Genomic DNA, 17,886 nt, shown 5'->3' on the forward strand with positions numbered 1-17,886 from the left:
TCATGGAGGAATGAGTCCAGGAAGACCATCAGTGGCTGGAAAGCCCTCTATTGAGGGAGGGGTGATTAGACGACTTAAGGCCTTCCCTCAAGATCCAACCTCAAGGGACGTGGTTTTGGCCCATGAGGCCCAGGAGGTGGGAGCTGGTGGAGGTGTGACACAGGAGGCAGGAGTTGACTGTCCTAGGTGAGTCTGGTTTGGGAATCACTTCTGGAGCTCTGGAGAAGGCACTGAGACTGGAAGCCAGAGAACAGGAGGTAAGTGGCCTGGATCTGGGCTGACTCAGTATTATCAGAAAATACCTGTGCCTAGACTGCACTGTCCCCTCCCAGTGGGCTGACCCAGAAGTCTGGCGCTTCCAGGCTCTGGCAGCGTTGGCTTTCTTCACTGGACAGCAGTCCCTGGGGCTCCCCAGGAGCAGGTATCATCAAGAATGCCAGGCCACCGAAGCCTCACTGGCCTCCAGCAGGGGACATCTCCAAAGGAGCCTGACCTGCCTTTCTGGCTTTCCAGGACAGGGTGTAAGAGGGAGGAAGCTGATCTGCGCTGCGCATCCCAAGGATGGGGAGGCCTAGGCTCCTGCTGCCTTGGTACCCTCCAGCTCATTTCCTATTCTTTCTCTGCTGTCTCCTAGCACTCACTCTAATTACAGGCTTCATAAGCAGTTCTGGGGAGGAGCTGCACGGGCTTAGAGCGGAAGTTGCCTCGACACTGCTGTGTAAGGGCACCAGGCGGCTGCTCCAGGCTGGTCCTGGGAAGGGTCCGCTGCCCGTCCTTCAACAGGGACAAAGGCTTCTGAAGAGCAGGTGTTTCCCTCTTGTGTCCACCCCACCCAGGGACACCACTGCCTCAATGGGCCCCAATGTGCCGGACACACTTTGGAACCTCGGCAGCCCTGGCAAAAGCCGTCATCCCACGAGACGGTGCTTCCCACCCTCACACTAGGGGGCCTCCCTCAGGTACCCCAACTCCCAGTTTCTCAGCTGGCTTCTTCCATGAGCTCCCTCAGCCACACACAGAGCCTTGATCTTGTCGTCACCCGTGAGTGTTCCCTGAAATTCCTTTATCTGGCCATAATCGCTCATTATTTTACCTTTCCCTCCGCCTTATGACCCCAGTCCTGTTTGCCCTCCATTCCCTCGTGCCCTCAGCCTTCTCCCCTGCACTGACTACATTCTCCTCCGTCCCTCACCTTGACCCCTCGGCGGACCACTTCAGCCTACACTGCCCCCTCCGCTGGACTCCTTTGTCCCCTTATCCTATCACTGATCTTACTCTAACAGGTCTCAGTCTTGGATTACCCCATTGTCTGCTTCTGAACAAAACAAGAAACAATCACAAAACCACACTGACCGGGTCCACCCCAAATTTGTTATACAACCTCAACTGGGCCCTCGCTGCTGCACGGTGATCCTTTCACTCCCCTGACTCACCACAGCGGCTCCTCCAAATCCCCTCATCCTTTCTCAAGCCTCCCATGGCTTTTCCCCCTTCCCCCTTCTCTGCTGCCTCATATTTCACGGACAAAATTGAGACCATTCACAGAGAGCTCCCTCCTCCTCTCCTCTTCATCTCCCATCACCCAGATGCCTTTGGCCACCATCTCCTCCCCCCCCCCCATCTCACGGGGACAGGTGGTCCTTTCTGCTCGCCAAGGCCACCCCTTCTGCCAGCACAAGTGATCCCCTGTCAGCCTGTCTCCTTCAGCAGACTGTCCCCTCCATCACCCCTCCCTCTCACTCAGCTTCAGTTTCCTGGCTGCAAACATACCATCTCCCCACCTCAGAAACTCCTCACTTGATCCATCCATCTTAACAACAGCACCCAGCTCCCTCCTTTGGATCCAGACATCCTCACTGCCTATTGGTCTACGTTCCATACCACCTTCTTGTGTTGCTAGTGCCTTCCCTCTAAGATGGTCACTTCCTCCTGTCTAGACCTCATTTGCATATTGTCTTCTCTATTAGACCATGAGCTGGCAGGAAGCAGGGACTGGTTTTTTCTTATTTATATCCACTTAGCACAGTGTCTGGCACATAGTCATTTCAGTCATGTCCTACTCTTCGTGACACCATTTAAGGTTTTCTTGGCAAAGATGGAATAGTTGGCCATTTCCTTCTCCAGCTCATTTTACAGGTGAGGAAACTGAGGCAAACAGGGTTAAGTGACTTGTCTAGGATCACACACCTAGTAAGTGTCTGAGGGCAGATTTGAACTCAAGAGGAAGGGTCTTCTGACTCCAGGTTTGGCACTCTAAGAACTGTGCCACCTAGCTGCCCACCCGGCACATAGTAGACACTTAATAAATGCTTGTCGACTAGGGAGACCGCCAGTTAGGAGGCCCAATCAAATAGTCTAGCACTGATCGCCTCACCCCACTGCTGTCAAAGCCTCCAATGGGGCCCCCATTAGTCACAGGGTCAAGTCCAAATTCCCAAGCTTGGCCCCGCACAATCTATCCCTAATTTGTTTTTGAGCTTTGCATCCCTCAATAAAGACTTCTAGGGCACCTCCTGGGTTTACCCACGCTGTTCTCATCACTCCTGCTGCCCTTTTTTCTACTTACCTCAAGGTCCATCTCCAGGAAACCATCCTGGATCCCTGCTGGGCCCCCACTTCAGCGACAGACAAATGCTCTAGGTTTTGGGAAGAGATTCCTAAGTGTGGATGCAGAAGACCCTCTACAACCCCTGATTAAGGATCTGCACATGAAGGTTCTTAAATGTTTGTGCAATTAAATTGAAAAAGACAAAGGATAGCAGATTCTCGACAGAATGCAACCTCCTGGAGGACAGGGATCACTTCTGTTTGTTCCCCAGGAGCCTGGCGCAGAGTAGGCTTCAGAAGAGTCACTGTGGATTTCTGGCTGCAGACTCAGAACAGCTGGGCTCAAGGCCAAGCTTCACCACTGCCACTCCCCGGGCCTGTTTCTTCATCCGTATAATGAAGGAAGAAGAAAATGGCCACTCTGCCGACCTTTCAGCAAAGGATCAAATAAGATTCGGTTTTTAAAGTGCTTTGTAAACCTTAAAGTCAGTAATCAGCTCCAGAAAGAGGAGCCCACTTTCTCCAGAAAAGGCCAGAGACTTTATTTCTCTCTCTCTCTCTCAGACTCACCCGGTCTCCCCAGGCAGACTCAGTCCTGGGAAGGCCTAGTGTCTTTCTTCTGCCCCTTATAAGGATCCCCCAGCACCGCCACCTCACTGCTACCAAGGAGCTCAGTGCCCAGCATTCTTTGAGTGGGCCCTCTGCCTCAGGCCTTATGGCATGAGGAGGAGTACTGCAGAGCTCAGGGCCTGAAAGAGGGCAGTCCTGAGGGATGCCAACTCCTCTGGCTTGTCTCTCTCTCCCAAACAAGACAGGCTTTCCCTCATTTCCCAACTTAGGGGATGCGACATTTGCAACCAGCCTTCCTTCCCCAGTAGGCCTGGCTGCTGCCCTGGAGGAATCTGACATTATTCCCATCCCTTTAAGTGCAGCCTCAACCCCACACCTCTTAGGAACTCCAGAAAAGCACCTGGGAGGGGGAAGGTTGAAGAGTGAGTCAGCATGCGGCTTGCCTCCCAGCTGCCTACTGGGTCCTGTTTGCCTTTAAACACAGATGCCCACCTGTCCCCCTGTTTATGAAATGACTGTGGGTTATTAGAAAACTGAAGACACCCCAAAAACTCCAGGACCCAAGGTACTGATGCTCCTGTTTATTAATACTTTGTGCCAACTGAATCCAAATAGTAGAGACGCTTCCCCTTTTCCTTTGGTTTTGACAACTGCAATCCCAATGAGACACACACTGGAGAGAGAGAGAGAGAGAGAGAGAGAGAGAGAGAGAGAGAGAGAGAGAGAGAGAGAGAGAGAGAGAGAGAGAGAGAGAGAGAGAGTGTGAGTGTGTGTGTGTGTGTGTGTGTGTGTGTGTGTGTGGTCTCAGCTGCCTCTGAAGCTGCAATGGGAGCCCTGCTCTGAGATCTCTTCTCTGGAAAAGGGGAGAGTAACCCTCCCACTCAGGGCCTCAAGAAGAAAAGCTCCTTCTGAACAGAGCAGCATCACAGAAACGAGAGCGTCACCATAGTGAACAACCCCACGCTCTTCACCAGGATATATGCGAATGTATGCAGAGGCATCAGCCGATAAACGCAGTAGCAACAAGCAGCCCCCACTGGCCAAGGGAGAAAGGGGGACTCATTGGCAAAGAATACTGCCTTACTTCAGAGCCAAGGCACGTCCGAGCTGGGGAAGGCCTGAGGCCGACAAGACCACCCCCTCCCACGGAAATTGGGGCAGGGGGTGGGGTCTGAGGGAGGGGCTGCCCAAGAGAAAGCCCCTGGGCCTCTCCAGCCCAGGCCTGTGGCCGCCGCATCATCACTGGGAAAGGCTTCTAATAGGAATGGAAGGAGGCCTCCAAGGCCTGCTCCTCCTGGGGGAGGGACTAACGGAAAATCAGATTCTCTCAGCACTGTGCCACCTGGCTAGGGCCCCTTTGAATACTGACTCAATGTATATGTTGGGGGGGGGGGGCAGGGTGACCCCAGCCATTTAGCCTGACCTTGCGTGGGAAGGCACTCTGCCCAACCTCCATCAGGTCACTCTGTCCAGCCTCCAAGCAAAGGCCCCCATCAGTGGGGTACCACCTGCTGCCAGAACCAACCAGCCCACTTCTGGACAACTCTTAATCATTAGGCATTTTCTCCTCACATCGAGCAGAGCTGTCTCTTCTGTCACACCCACACTGTTCCTAGTTCTGCCCAGTCAATGCTTCTCACATGGCAGCCCTTTATCACACCCCACTCCTCAGGTCTCAAGATCCTTGACTCTTGTATAGCTTGGTCTTCAAGCCACTCTCCATCCTGGCTCCCCTCCTCTGGACAGCCTCCAGCTTGCATCCATCCTTCCTAAACATGATGCTGGAAGAGTACATGATACTTCCAGTGTAGTCTGACTGTGACATGATGCTTCTGGCCATGCATCCCTAGGGCCTCCTGTGGCTGCAGTTGTGCCTGGGCACTGAGGTGGGAAACATGTTTGTGTACAGCTCCTCTCAATCATTGGAATGCCAAGTGAGGCTGAGGAATACTTAGCCCTGGGCCAAAAAGCACTTGCATTCAACGCTGCCAGCTCTGAGCTCATCTGTATTGTTGGCAGACCCTGTGGCCAGGGATGGGCTATTCTCTCCCCATCCCAAGGCTCATACTCCTCAGGGGCCAACACAGCCTTTGGTTTGCCTTCATATGAAGCGCACATGCACGCGCACGCACACGTGCACACACACATACTTTCCTCTTTGCTCTTTCTTGGCCCGAGCCAGCCTTGACTCACCCAGGACACTTTCCACTCACCCTATAACCCGGGCCATGGAAGCCCTTGGGGGGAAGGTTGGCAGCCCTGATCCAGAGTCCAGCTGAGCCTGGAGGCAGCAGGGAGCAGAACTCCCAGGAAATGGAGCAGCCTTTAGGGCAGCCACAGAAGGGGGAGGGCTTGAGGGGTTGATGTTCACCTAGAAGGACTTCTCGCCCACCTCAGCTAACTCTCATACTACAGATGAGGAAGCCGATGCTCCAAGAGGGGAGGGGGCCTGCCCCAGGGGTCACCAAAGGCACTGTGGGACGTTGAGGTGTCTGGGATGCTGGGCACTGGGCCTGAGACAGTACCAGTCCCTTCCTGAGTTAGGCCCCCTGGTCTTCTGTCCTCCACCATCGACGCTGGGGGCAGGAGAAGGGAAGGGGACTCGCCGTGGGCAGTAGAACCCTTGGGCCAGCACCTGTCCTCACCTCCTGTCTCCCTCTCCTCCCACTCTCCCAGCCTGAAGAAAAGGCATCAGAATTAGCTGTACCTTAAAAAACACAAGTGTTGGGGGAGGGGGGCACCTGGCTCCTAGCATTTGGATCTCTGTAGAAGGAGCTGACATTTGCAGCTTAGTCTCCCAACCCACTTAATTTTAAAAATAGACACTAATAATACTTAATCATCCTTCTCTGCTGGAGACAGGGACACTATGCAGAGCAGTCCCAACCAACTGCTTGGCATTTGGCTGGGAGCGCCAATCCCCAGGTGGCATGAAGACCCTCAGGCTCAGTCCTACATGGCCCTGGTACTCCCCAGGGCCCTGTACTCTGAATGGAAGGTGCACCAAGCAACCAACAGACAGGAGATGCCATTAAGGCCAGCTAAACCCAAGAAAGCCTCTGCTTTCCCTGTTGCTGATCAAGAGGCAGCAGCTACGATGCTAGGCAGGGCAGACCTGGCTGGCCCCAGCCTGGAAAGGCACCCAGTCAGGACACTGTGGTTGTGTTCCCAGGCTAGCCCACCAAAGTCTATGTGAGCCAGAAAAGAGCTGCCTTACTCTAGGATGGAGGTGGAGCCTGGATTCTCAAGGGCACAGCTCTGGCAAATGCTGATCTGGGAAGGCTAAGAACAGCCCCAGTCACAAGCTGCCGGTCAGGGGGCCAGGCAAGTGTGGTCTACACTGGCATACTAAACAGTAAGTGGCTAATGCATTAAACCAGCGCTAACAGGGTACACTTGAGGGGTGCCCCTAGAAGCCAGCCTCCTCCAGGAAGGTTTTCCATAGTGAAGTGGTGGGGGCGAGGGGGAGGGAGTGCAGACTGAGGATCCTGGGACTCTGTCCTCTCCTTCCCTCTGCCACAGCAGCCTGGCTTCCAAGGTGGACCTGGCGGGGGTGGCGGTGTGCTGCTGCTCCCTTGGGCCCCAAGATGGGCAAGGAAGGGAACAGACATAGTCCATGTGGGATAAAGCATCTGTGAATCAGCCATTCCCCGTGAAGCCCATGTGAGCAGAAGGAGGGAAATGGAAGCAGCAAAGAATGAATCAGTCCACACTGGCCAAGCGCTCTAGGGCCTTCTTCCTCCTGAGGTCATTCTACCAGCTGCTCCCGAGTTGCTCTGGGGTCCAAGGCGCCAAGTGACCAACAGAGGAGGGGAGGACATGGTTTCAAGTGTGCCCATCGAGAGGCTTCAGAACCAAGGACGGGTGAGATCTGCCTGGAGCTAGAGCCTGTCCTTACGCAGAGGAGTGGGCACCACTGGCCAAGCTCAGACAGCTCTTCCTGATTCCCCTGGAGCTTCCCCGCAGCTGATGCTTATCTTTATGAGACATGCCCCTGGAATATGGCATGGAGGGGGTGAGCTCCTCATTGTTAGAGGTGTTGGAAGGGATCATCCATTGGGCCTTCCAGTGTAGATTCTTGAAGTCCCTCCCAGGCCTCTCTTCTAAGGCCCTGCAGACATGGGCATCCAGACTGTGCTGGGGACCATAAGGGCTCAGCAGCAGACCTGGGAGGCATCTGTATGGCCTGGCCGGGCCCTCTCCCCCAGGTTTCAGTCACCACAATGAACTTGAGCTTGGTTTGACTCACTGGGTCAAAATGAACCTGGGAACTGCCACTGGCAGGCCCTGAGCAAACAGGAGCCATCAGCAGAAACCAGTGGTTTTTCCAAGAGAAGACACTGACTCAAACCCGGGGCAGCCCCATTCACCCAATGTGGAGCCACACAGCCTTGGATCCTTGGTCTGGAGCTGGAAAGAACCTCAGAGGTCACAGAATCATCTGCATCATCAGGCAGAGGAAGAAACAGGCCCAGGCTGGGGAAGAGGAGGGGCCCACAGGGAACTCAAGCATCTGAAGCCTCTGAGTAAATCAGAGCCTTAGGAGGAGGAAGAGCCCATGAGCCTCCATCCCTGGAGGTGGGATGGCCACTGCTCAGGGATGCCGGACAAGATTCCTGTTCTGGTAAAGGCTGGACCACATGACTTCTGAGTCCTTTACAATTCTGGGATCCCCTACCAACCCAACCATTTCCAGGAAAGGAAAGTAGTGAAAGGGAGTGAGTTGTCCAAGATTTCCGGGCTAAGCCAGGTAGGTATGGCCAGACTCCTCAGGTCATTCCTAAAAAGCCCCCATGATCCTGTTTCTTAGGACAGGTCACGGGTCAGGCCCACCCCAGGCTTTTGGTGTGTTCTCCCACTCCAGGAAAATCCCTGGTCTCCCCTGGGGCCATTTTACAAACTGAAATCTTCAGTAAGGCTGGATTCCTGTCCCTTTCCCTGTGGTGGGGAACACCGTGCCCTGCCTGAAACTGCAAACTGTGCACCTGGCAACTTCCTGTCTGAGACTGCTGAAGGCACTTGGCGGGATGGCAAAGCCACCTAGAAGGGCTTTTCTTTTACATCTTCTTGAAAATAAAACCATTGCAAAGTAACACTGTATAGGAAGGGTCTGCCCTAACGTGCTCAGCCCAAAGTCAAGCTCACAAGGTACTGACCTCTGTGAAAGGGCCAGGACAACTGGCTCAGCCTGGCACGAGGGGCTGGTAACAGAGGAGACCAGCGAGGGACCAGCCTGCCCAGGTGGCTGGCACTGAGCTCTGTATATGACACCTGGCTTGGCCTGGCACGCAAAGAAGCCTGCTGTGCCCTCTCCCCACCCACTTGGGGCTGGTCAGGGAGGAGACTGGAGAGGGACCAGCCCACCCAGGCGGCTGGCGGACCCTGGGGGGGGGTCGCTGAGGGGGCTGGGAGGGCAGGTGGGAGGCTCTCCTTTCCTTTTCCTCCTCCTGCTCCTCCTCTGCCCCACTGGCTGAGAAGGCCTGGCACGTGGGCCAGCCTGCTTGTCTTTGGTCTGTTTGGTCTGTGAAAGCCTGCCCAGGACTGCCCCGGCACCAGGAGGGCAGAAGGCTTTACAGAACACTCTCTTTGGTAGTAACTGTTAACTGTTTGGGACATTTCTGTCCTGAGAATTCAGGGGACCATTGACCTAACTGCATAGGATGGAATCCAGTTTTCATAGCTCGGTGGGGAGGGGAGCTGGACATGAGACCCTGGGAAAGGGTTAGTAATACTGGAAGCAACAGCCCAGGCTAAGTCCTACAGTGGGGTGGGGAAGCAGGGGAGCAGGGGGAGGGGGTGCCCAGGTCACAGGACCTCTCAGAGCCCCAGGCTGCTGCCCACACTGCCACTCTGGGGCCCCAAGAAGGCAGAGACTGAGCCTCCTGCACTAAGGTCCTACTGGGCATCTGCTGCCTCAGGAATCCAGTCTTTGAGAAGCTCCTGGGGGTCCCTGAGGAAGACCACCAGGACAGTGATATTGTCACGAGAGCCCCGCTCACGAGCAGCCGCCACCAGCTCCTCAGCAATCCGCAAAGCACTGCCCTCACTCTGGACCAAAAGGTCACGGACCAGGCCGGCCACCTCGTCATGTGGGACAGAGTCGAAGAAGCCATCACAAGCCAGGAGAAGGTAGTCTTCTGTGCCCGTGAGATCATGGGAGGCCACGTCAGCCTCGCCAGATATGTAAGGCTTCTGGAAGGCATCCCCTAGAACGAGGAACCAGATGATCACCACCCATGCCCCACCACGGCCCAAAGGGATGTCTTGTCTTTGGTCCCTCCCACAGGCCTTGAGGCTAGCTGTGTGCTACTCTTCCCGAGTACAGGCCGCTTCCACAAGACTGGGGTTGCCTCTCCTTGGGGCCTGGCACATGCAAAGCCTCGATGGGTCTAGCCTAGATGGTTAGGTGGGCCGGACAGGACCTGGGGGCTTCTCTGTTCCAAGGGAAGGGCCTACCTGAGGAGCCATTTGGTCCAGTCCTCTGGTTTTAGGTTCCTAAAAGCCTCCACTGCGCTGACTGGGAATTCTGGCCTCAACCTCCCCACCTTCACTCACCCCCCAGGACTGTTTCCATCCCTCAAGCTACCAAAATCAAGGATCATCTCCCAGTCCCCTCTCTTTATGGCTGAGAAAACTAAATCTGAAAGGGCGCATGGCCTGAGCCGGGGAGTGTGGCTGGGACCCCTCCAGTCTCCTAGCTGCCCCGTTAGCACACTTACTTGCAGGGAGCATCCTAATAACGACCCCAACTCAGTTGGCCTTAAAGCTGACGGGTGACCCTGTGTCCTAGTCAAGGCAACCCTAGGTTGGACACCTTGGAGCCTGAGGGCCTTAATCTGGGGCTCAGAATACAGGAAGTAAGGGAAGTGCCTGGAGGCTGAAGCCAGGTTGGCCTCACAGTGGATGCCCTGCGCTCCCACAGAACCATCTCCCTGGGCAACTGGCATCAAACAAAGCTCTGCTAGGGAAGGCAACGTGAAGCTCCTGGGGAGGGGGGAAGTGGGCCGGGGACGAGCATCTGTGCGGGCAAAGGCTGATCCAGCCTGGATGGTCACTGGGGATCGCTCCCCTAGGGCCTCCTCCATGGAGCTGTGGCCACACAGATGGCCTGGCCTTTGAGGGAGACAAAACAGGAAATGAAACGAAAACCACCGTCCTGGAGGTGTGGGCTCCCTGGGGAGGTGGGGGTGGGGCAGGCAGGACACATCCCACCTCCCATCCAACAATGCAAGGACCATTATGTAGAGCGAGATCACACTGGTTCCACTAGGCTTTAACAGGCAGGAGGAGCAGAAGGGGGGTCTCTATCCACACAATCAAAGCTGTCCCAAAGGGGAACAGGGTGCCTTGGGAGCTAGTGAGACCACTGTCTAGGGACATCGTACAGGAGAGTCACCCTTCAGATCTGCCCAACATAAATCTATGGTCCTGATATCTGAAGGGCCATTGTGGGAAGGAGTGATCTCTGGGGAGAGGCTCAGGAGGGAACTCCTGCACCAAGCAGTGCCTGGCCTGGCTGGCCCCTGAGGACCTGCCTAGCACCTCTGCATCCCCAGGCCTCCAGAGGCCCAGCCAAGACAGCCCCGCAGAGAGAGGCCAAGGAGATGCAGCAGATCTGTGGGGGTCTCCAGGGGATGTCCTCAGGAGCCAGTCCTGGACACCTATGCTCCCTGGTCTGTATCAAGGGAGGCCAAGCACAGCCAGCAGAGGAGGAACCTGCTCTGGCCTGTGCTTGACCACTGCTGACAGTGGCCCCAGGTCTCTCTCCGCAGACCTGCCGTGACAAGCTCCCAGCCGCCCCCCATTTCATCAGTGCCAACCCATTGAAGGTCTCCTTACCAATAGCTCTGGAAACAGCCAGGGTCCCATTGACTCGCCAGCAGTCCATGAAGGACACAAACCCGCCCAGGGCTTCTATGCGCTCCTTCTCATCCTAAGAGAAAAGTGGAGGGGGGAGCTGGGTGCCCAGGCTGAAGGGCTGCTGGACGAGGGGCCCTGCTGGCCCACAGCAGCCTCCCCAGCGAGAGCGAGGAAGGGCATGAAACCCAAGCGACCCTCTCCAGGCCTGAGCTGACTGACGGCAGACAGGGTGTCCCCGGATGATGGATGGGGGCACCTCCCACAGCTGAACCCCAGCCCCTGGCCAGCCTTCCTGCCGGGAGGTGCTCAGAGGCAGGATCCAGGCTGCCAGGCCCCATGAAGGCCCTTAGCCTTCACGAAGCTGAATGGAGTCCTCCTGGCCCCGGATGAACCTCCAAGGTCCCAGGACCCATGGCCCACACATGTTCCAAGGGTTCCTTGGCCAGCCTGGCACCTGGGGGGTAGGGGTTGCCAGCACACCTCACAGGAGGTCCAGGAGCTGAAATGAAGGTGACAATGAAGCTCAGAGGAGAGAGGGCTGGGCTTGGATTCAAATCTTGCCTGCCACTTACTTCCCTGAGTCCCCCTGGGCAGATCCACGGTTCCTCCTGGGTATAATGCAGGGGGTCAGGTTGGATAAGCGGCCTCTCAGATCCTTCCCAGCTCCCTGAGTCTGTACCACACTGCTCATGTTAACTGCCATCTCCTCAATGCTGAAGGCCACATGACACTCACAGCCAGCCTCACCAGATGCCCAAGCAGCATTTCAGGATCTCCACTTCCCAGGCCGTGTCCCAAGCCCCACAAGTGCCATTCTGCGCCCTGCCTGCCTTCCATGGGGAGGAGGCTCAGGGGGGCCTAGACTCCTGAGGCTCCAGGGGGAGCTTTCACCCTTATCTGAGCCCCCCCGCCACCGTGGGCCGGGGGCAGGACACGGAAGAGCACCCTTCTTTTACCAAGGAGGTGGCTGAGGCTTAGTAACAAGCCCCAAACCCACAGCCCATGGGGGCAGAGCAGAGCCCTGACCAGGGCCTCAGTCCAGTGGGTCTTTCAGTGGCCCACAGTCCTCTCCAGGCTGCCCCTTGTGTGACGGGCTTCCCAGCTCCCCCAACCCTGGCCGAGCCCTTTCTAGAATGCAGCCCTGCCACCTGAAAGTCCAATGTGCTGATGGAGCAGAGGATGGGGGAAGGTCTTTGTCCCCTTGGGGACTGGGCCCCGCCAAAACCAAAGGGCACAGGATTCAGAGATCCCAGGACAAGCATCAAACTGAGAAACCAACCAACTCAACACTTCTCCTTTCTGGTCAAGGCACCCACTCAAGGTCATTCAGCCAGCTCGTGGTACGGTCTCCTGACTCCATTTTAGGGAAACTTCAGGGATAGCCACCTGCATAGAATTCTGGGAAGAGGCCTCCAGCTGGGGGTCAGTCAAGGGAATATCAGAGCCAGGAGGGGCCTCAGAGGCCATTCATCCATCATCCCTCTGGCCTAACCCACAATGAGGCAGCCAGCCTCCACCTGAGGCTCTCCAGGAGAGGGAGCCCCTCACCTCGGGACGGGCACCAGGCCTGGAGTCAGGAAGACCTGAGTTCAAGTCTGTCCTCAGGTACGTTTGCCTTGGTTTCCTCATCTGTAAAATGGAGATGATAAAGGGAACGGGAGGGTGCCAGGCTGTGTGCCGTGAAGGGCCTGGTTGCTGCCTTCCAAGAGCAGAATTTTGCTCCCCAGAGGCCTCCAGAGGCCCTAGAAGGCTGGGCCTCGGTTTCACTGTCCAGGAGGGAAACTCAGGACGGGCCTGAGTGTGCAGGGGAGGCAACTGCCCAAAGAACCGGCCCACTGCCTCCTAAGAGGGGGATGGGATAACATGTGATGTCATGAGAAACAAAGGGACTGTCCAGGAAGACTGAGGTGGGGCTTGAAGGCAGAAGACCCAAGTTCAAATTCAGTCTCAGACACTTCCTACCCCAGTGACCTTGGGCAAGTCACCTCACCCCTGCCGGCCTTGGTTTCTTCATGTGTAAAAATGGAAATAAGAACAGCGCCTCCCTCCCAGGGTCATTCTCAGGATCCAATGGGATCACGTGTGAAGTGCTCAGCACAGGGCCTGGCTGATCCTTGGTGGCCCGAAGCTGTGGGCCAAGAGTCAGCTCGTTATCACCATCAGCTCTAAGCTCCCCCATCACAGATCTAGAGGGCACTGAGGCCCCTCCTTTTACAGATGAGGAAACTGAGGCACACGGGGGAAGTGGCCAAGCCAGGATTCAAATCCTGCATCACTCGGCCCCAAAGGCCCCCCGCCTCTGCTTGCATACCTGCAGTGACAGGGAGCTCACTCATTGTTTTGCAGAAAAGCACATTCCATCACTGGGCTGTTCTAAGCCTCGGATCTTTGTGGCTCTGCCCATTACTCGTGGCTCCTTCTGCCCCACGGGCCAAGCCCACGTCCACTTCCTCTCCTCTGTGGCAGCCTCTCCTCCTCATCAGGTCCCCCCTTGGACCTCACTCTCCTCCAGGCCAACCATCCCTCATCCCTTCAGCCACCCCTCAGAGAAATCAGGTGACTGTCAAGCATTTACTGAGGGCCAACTGCGTGCAGAGAGAGCCCCGAACTCCAAGCCCAGGGGATGGGAGCAGCCAGGTGAGGCGAGGGGGACCAGGGCCACCACGGAGCTCAGGGAGACCAGGCGGGAGAGGCAGCCTGGCTCCACATTCTGTTGTACTCAGATGGGGGCTGCTTGGAGGTGGCCACTGGGCCTCCCCTTTCACTGTATCCCCAGCACTTGACATACAGGCTTGTTGAGTGACTAAGTGACGGCTACTTTGGAGCTATTCTAGAAGTCCTAGTAATTAGGACTAGTAATTAGGCAGATGCATGCAATTTGCCTAACAAATAGAAATGCTAAAAGGATGAGATAAAAGTGAAATATTTGCTCCTTGGGACAATCGGGATCACTGGAGTTCATTAAGTCAAGGAGGGGAGCACTTTGGGAAAATCATTTTGGCAGGTTCGTGAAGGACAGAGGAGAACCAGGGAGACCCAGGAGAAGGTGAGGCCAGGTGGAGGGCAGAAAGTGAGGGACAGGCCTGCATGAACAATACACTCAGCCCCGGGAGACCGGGCAGCCGGCAGGGCTGAGCCAAGAGATGAGGGCATTTGGAGCAGAGGACTTTTAGGCCAGAGAGCTCGGCTCTGTGTCCAGGCAAAATTCTAGGACCGAGAACGACCGACTCACAGTCTCCATGGCCTCAGGTCCCTGCTGACAAGGGGCACCTGGCCTCCCTGAACACCCCAGGAGGGGCCAGGAGCTCACTCCTGCCCACTCTGGGATCGCCTGAGCTGTGAGCAAGTCCTACTGTAGACTAATCCAAATGGGCCCTGGCTCTGCCTTGGGGGCAGAAAAGAACAAGGTTGAACCCTGGGCCAGGGGGAGGGGGCAGCCTCCCGCATGCTCAAAGACTAACTCAGTGAGATGTTGTGCTGAGCTCTTGGCCCACCTCCAAGGGCTCTGGGGATGCTGCCGCTATCTCTCTTCTCCAGCGCTTTCCACGGGTCATTCTGGGTGAGGCAACCCCTCAAAGACTCTCTCTGGGGTAGCCTGGGTGGACCCTCACACTATCAGATGTGCCCAAGCCTGAGCTGAAGCGGGGTGTCCCCAACAAGTGGTTGGCCAAACCTGAAGATTCTGGGCTCTGGCCTTTAGCTCTGGGCATTGGGAAATGCTCCTTCCAGAGGGCTAACATCTGCCTCCTTTTACCAGGTGGGACCTTCCTTACTGCTGGCTCATGTACTATCCCATGAGCTGCCTCGAGACGCCCCATCGGGGCCTGGGGAGGCCAGCTGCCAGGCGCCCATGACAGTTCCAGGGTCTTGGCTGCTCTCTCGACATTCCCATTGCTGGCTCAGGCTCAGGCATAGGACAGCAGGGTCACTCCTGGGCTGAGTTCTGCTCCCACACCAGCTCGAGCCAAGGCAACAGAAAAATGGGCCCTTAGGCCAAAATAAGAGAGCCCCATCTGCCTATTACAGAACCAGAGAGGCCAAGAACACCTGAACCAGACACATCCCCAGGCCGGCCCGGGGCCAGTCCTAATGCTTCCCCTCGCTAGTGCCCGTGGCCTCTCTCTGCGCCTTGTGAGTGCACCGTCTCTGTCACTGGGAGCTCCCTGATGTCACTGGCTGTCACCTCCCAGGCCCTCTCCTATCCTGAGGCCCAACAAGGGCCTTAGGAGATTCACTCCAGCAGAGTGGGCAGCTGAACCTTCGCCAGGGGAAAGCAAGGGCAATCAGAATTCCCATTTTCACAGTCCTTTAGGGTTCACCAATGACCTGTGAGATAATCATTCCCACTTTACAAAGGAGGAGACTGAGGACTCCAGCCATGTCCTTGGTGGTCAGGGCTGTCACCTGGGGCAGTTTCTCTCTGGGGACAGTCACCCAGGTCCTTACCTGGCGCTCTGGCTTGTGAGGCTCCATCAGTACCAGGGCTCGCCCCTGCTGCACCAGCATGACCTGAGAGTCCCCAAGCCAGGCCATGTGGATGGTGCGTCCCACAAGGAATGCACAGACCCCCGTGGTGCCGCTGTGCAGCTTCTGTAAGGGCAGAGAGAAGATGGGAAGTCAATGTTTGGAGGGCCAAGAGGAGCCTGGATGGGTAGGATTCTAGCCAGGTGCAAGAAGGACTAGTGGGAGCATCATCTTCTGCACAGCACCTCTTCTCTCCTTCTTCAGACCCCTCCATGGCACCCCACCCCCACCCCCAGAGCCGAGACCCTTCACAAAAATAATGGTGGCCTCTCCCCAAGAGCCTCCTCTTCTCTCATCACCCAGACGTCCTCCTTCACGGTCTTATATGAAGCATTCTCCCTCTCCGGCCTTGGCAGGCCTGGCCCCACCGGCCGCCACCCGCACCCTTGGTTCCATCCCTTCCTGTCTCTTCCAGCCGACTGCCCCTGCCATCATCCTCCCTCAATCTCCCCACTAGATCTAACCATCCCAGCTAAAGTCCTGGAGAAAGCCTCTCCTCCATACGATGGCTATGGAGGGCTCTAGGGACAGCTGCTGCACCTCAGCTCTTCAGGCTCTTCAAAGCCAACCCTGCAGGCCTCGGGCCCAGGAGCGTCTCCAACCTTGTTGTCTTGCCCTCCTCTGGTCAATGACCTTCCTAAAAATGGGGCTCCCAGAAGCAAGCCTGATACTCAGGATGGGGTCTGACTGGGGCAGAGGGCAGTAGGACCATCCCTTCCCTGTGTCTGGACAATGGGACCAACAATGCATGGACCTTCCTGGAGACACTATAACCACCAACATTTTCATCAATCCCAGCCCAGCCCAGATTTCCAATGACCCAGGAGGCTCAATCTTAGAGCCAGTTACAGGACAATGTGGTTTAGTGGGAAGGCAGGAAACGCTCGGTTACCACCCTACTTGCACCCCCCTCCCTTTACTAGCAGTATGAGCATGAGTAAGTTGGTCACTTCCCTCTTTGACCCTCTGTCTCCTCCCCTGTCAAGTAAGACTAATACCAGCAGTAGCTTGTTGAGTGGAGGAGAGGGGGCATGTGTTTGTGTGTGAGAGACATGGTCAGACCTGCACTTTAGGAAAATCCCTTTGGTGGCTGAAGAGAGGATGGATCAGACTGGGAAGAGACTGGGGGCAGCAGACCCTCCAGCAGCTATGGCAAGAGTCCAGGTGTGAGGTGATGAGGACCTGCCCCATGGGTTGGCAGTGTCAGAGGAGAGAAGGGGACACTCTGCAGAGGTTAAATCAAAGAGATGTTGCAAAAGTGAAATGGGCAAGAGATGCTGCAGAGGTGAAATGGACAAAGATGTGCTAAGATGTTACAAAAGTGAAATGGACAAAAGATGCTGCACAGATGAAATGGACAAAGATGTTGCAAAGGTGAAATGGAACACTGCACAAGTAAAAGTGACCAGAGATGTTACAAAAGTGAAATGGACAAGAGATGCTGCACAGATGAAATGACAGGCCTTGGCACCAGCGTGGATGTGTGTGGTGGGGGTGGAGCGTATGTGAGAGAGAGTGAGGGATCCAAGATGGTTCCTGGGTTGGGAGCCTGAGGATTCCCTCTACAGTAAAAGGGAAGGGGAGGAGGGGGAGGAAAAGGGGAAGAATTTAGGGGGAAGATGATGAGCTCAGGTTGACGTGTTAAACATACAACATAAGGTGTCTCCTGGACATGTAGTTGGAGATTTCTGAAAGGCAGTCTGAGATGTGTAGAGGTCAGCAGAGAGTTTAGGGCAGGAAAAGTAGATATGAGAATCAATAGCATAGAGATGGTTATATTAAATCCATGGGAGCTGATATGATCAGCCCGTGAAGTAATACAGAGGAAAAAGAGAAGAGGGCCCAGGACAGAGCCCTGAGGAACGTCTATGGTGAGAGGGCATGATCTGGAGGAGGATCCCACTAAGGAGACAGAGAAGGAGCTGTCAGAGAGGGAGGGGGAGAACCAAGAGAGACAATGTCCTGACAACCCAGAGAGAAGAGAGGATCCAGGAGGAGAGAGTGCTGGACAGTGTCCAAGGCTGCAGAGGGGCCAAGGAGAAGGATGGAGAAGAGGCCATTGGATCTGGTCACTCTGGAGAGAAGTAGTTTGGATGGGATGATGATGACCTTACAGGAAAGGAGGGGGACGGGGCTACACCTGTGATCTTGGTGGCATGGGGCACTCCCGGAGGAGACTCCCTTCACCTGTGTAGGTCCGCCCCTTCTCTGCACCTGGAGCATCTCAGAGTTGCCAAGAGCACAGAAAGCTGGTGGACGGGTGTCAAAGTCCAGGACCCCTTGCCTCTTAGGCCACTACACTGAGGGGCCTATATGCTGGGGGATCAAATGAGATCATGGACCTCCAGCAAACCTTCCAGACTGAGTGAGCGAGCTCCTAGAAAG

At 55.8% G+C, this 17,886-nt stretch overlaps 1 protein-coding gene across 2 annotated transcripts in view; it reads right to left on the reverse strand.

The window, feature by feature from the left end:
• Nucleotides 1-3,683: 3,683 nt before the first annotated feature.
• The window catches only part of PPM1F (protein phosphatase, Mg2+/Mn2+ dependent 1F), a 42,206-nt gene continuing 28,003 nt past the window's right edge, over nt 3,684-17,886 (reverse strand). For both annotated transcript variants that reach the window (XM_036741337.1, XM_036741336.1), the window contains exons 6-8: nt 15,424-15,567; nt 10,957-11,050; nt 3,684-9,323 (exon numbers count right to left, since the gene is read on the reverse strand). In XM_036741337.1, the coding sequence (XP_036597232.1) occupies nt 9,013-9,323; nt 10,957-11,050; nt 15,424-15,567 (549 nt within the window). In that variant the 3' untranslated portion in view covers nt 3,684-9,012. The remainder of the gene's footprint in view (nt 9,324-10,956; nt 11,051-15,423; nt 15,568-17,886) is intronic.

The sequence above is a fragment of the Trichosurus vulpecula genome, chromosome 1, assembly GCF_011100635.1.
Source record: "Trichosurus vulpecula isolate mTriVul1 chromosome 1, mTriVul1.pri, whole genome shotgun sequence".
Classification (NCBI taxonomy): domain Eukaryota; kingdom Metazoa; phylum Chordata; class Mammalia; order Diprotodontia; family Phalangeridae; genus Trichosurus; species Trichosurus vulpecula.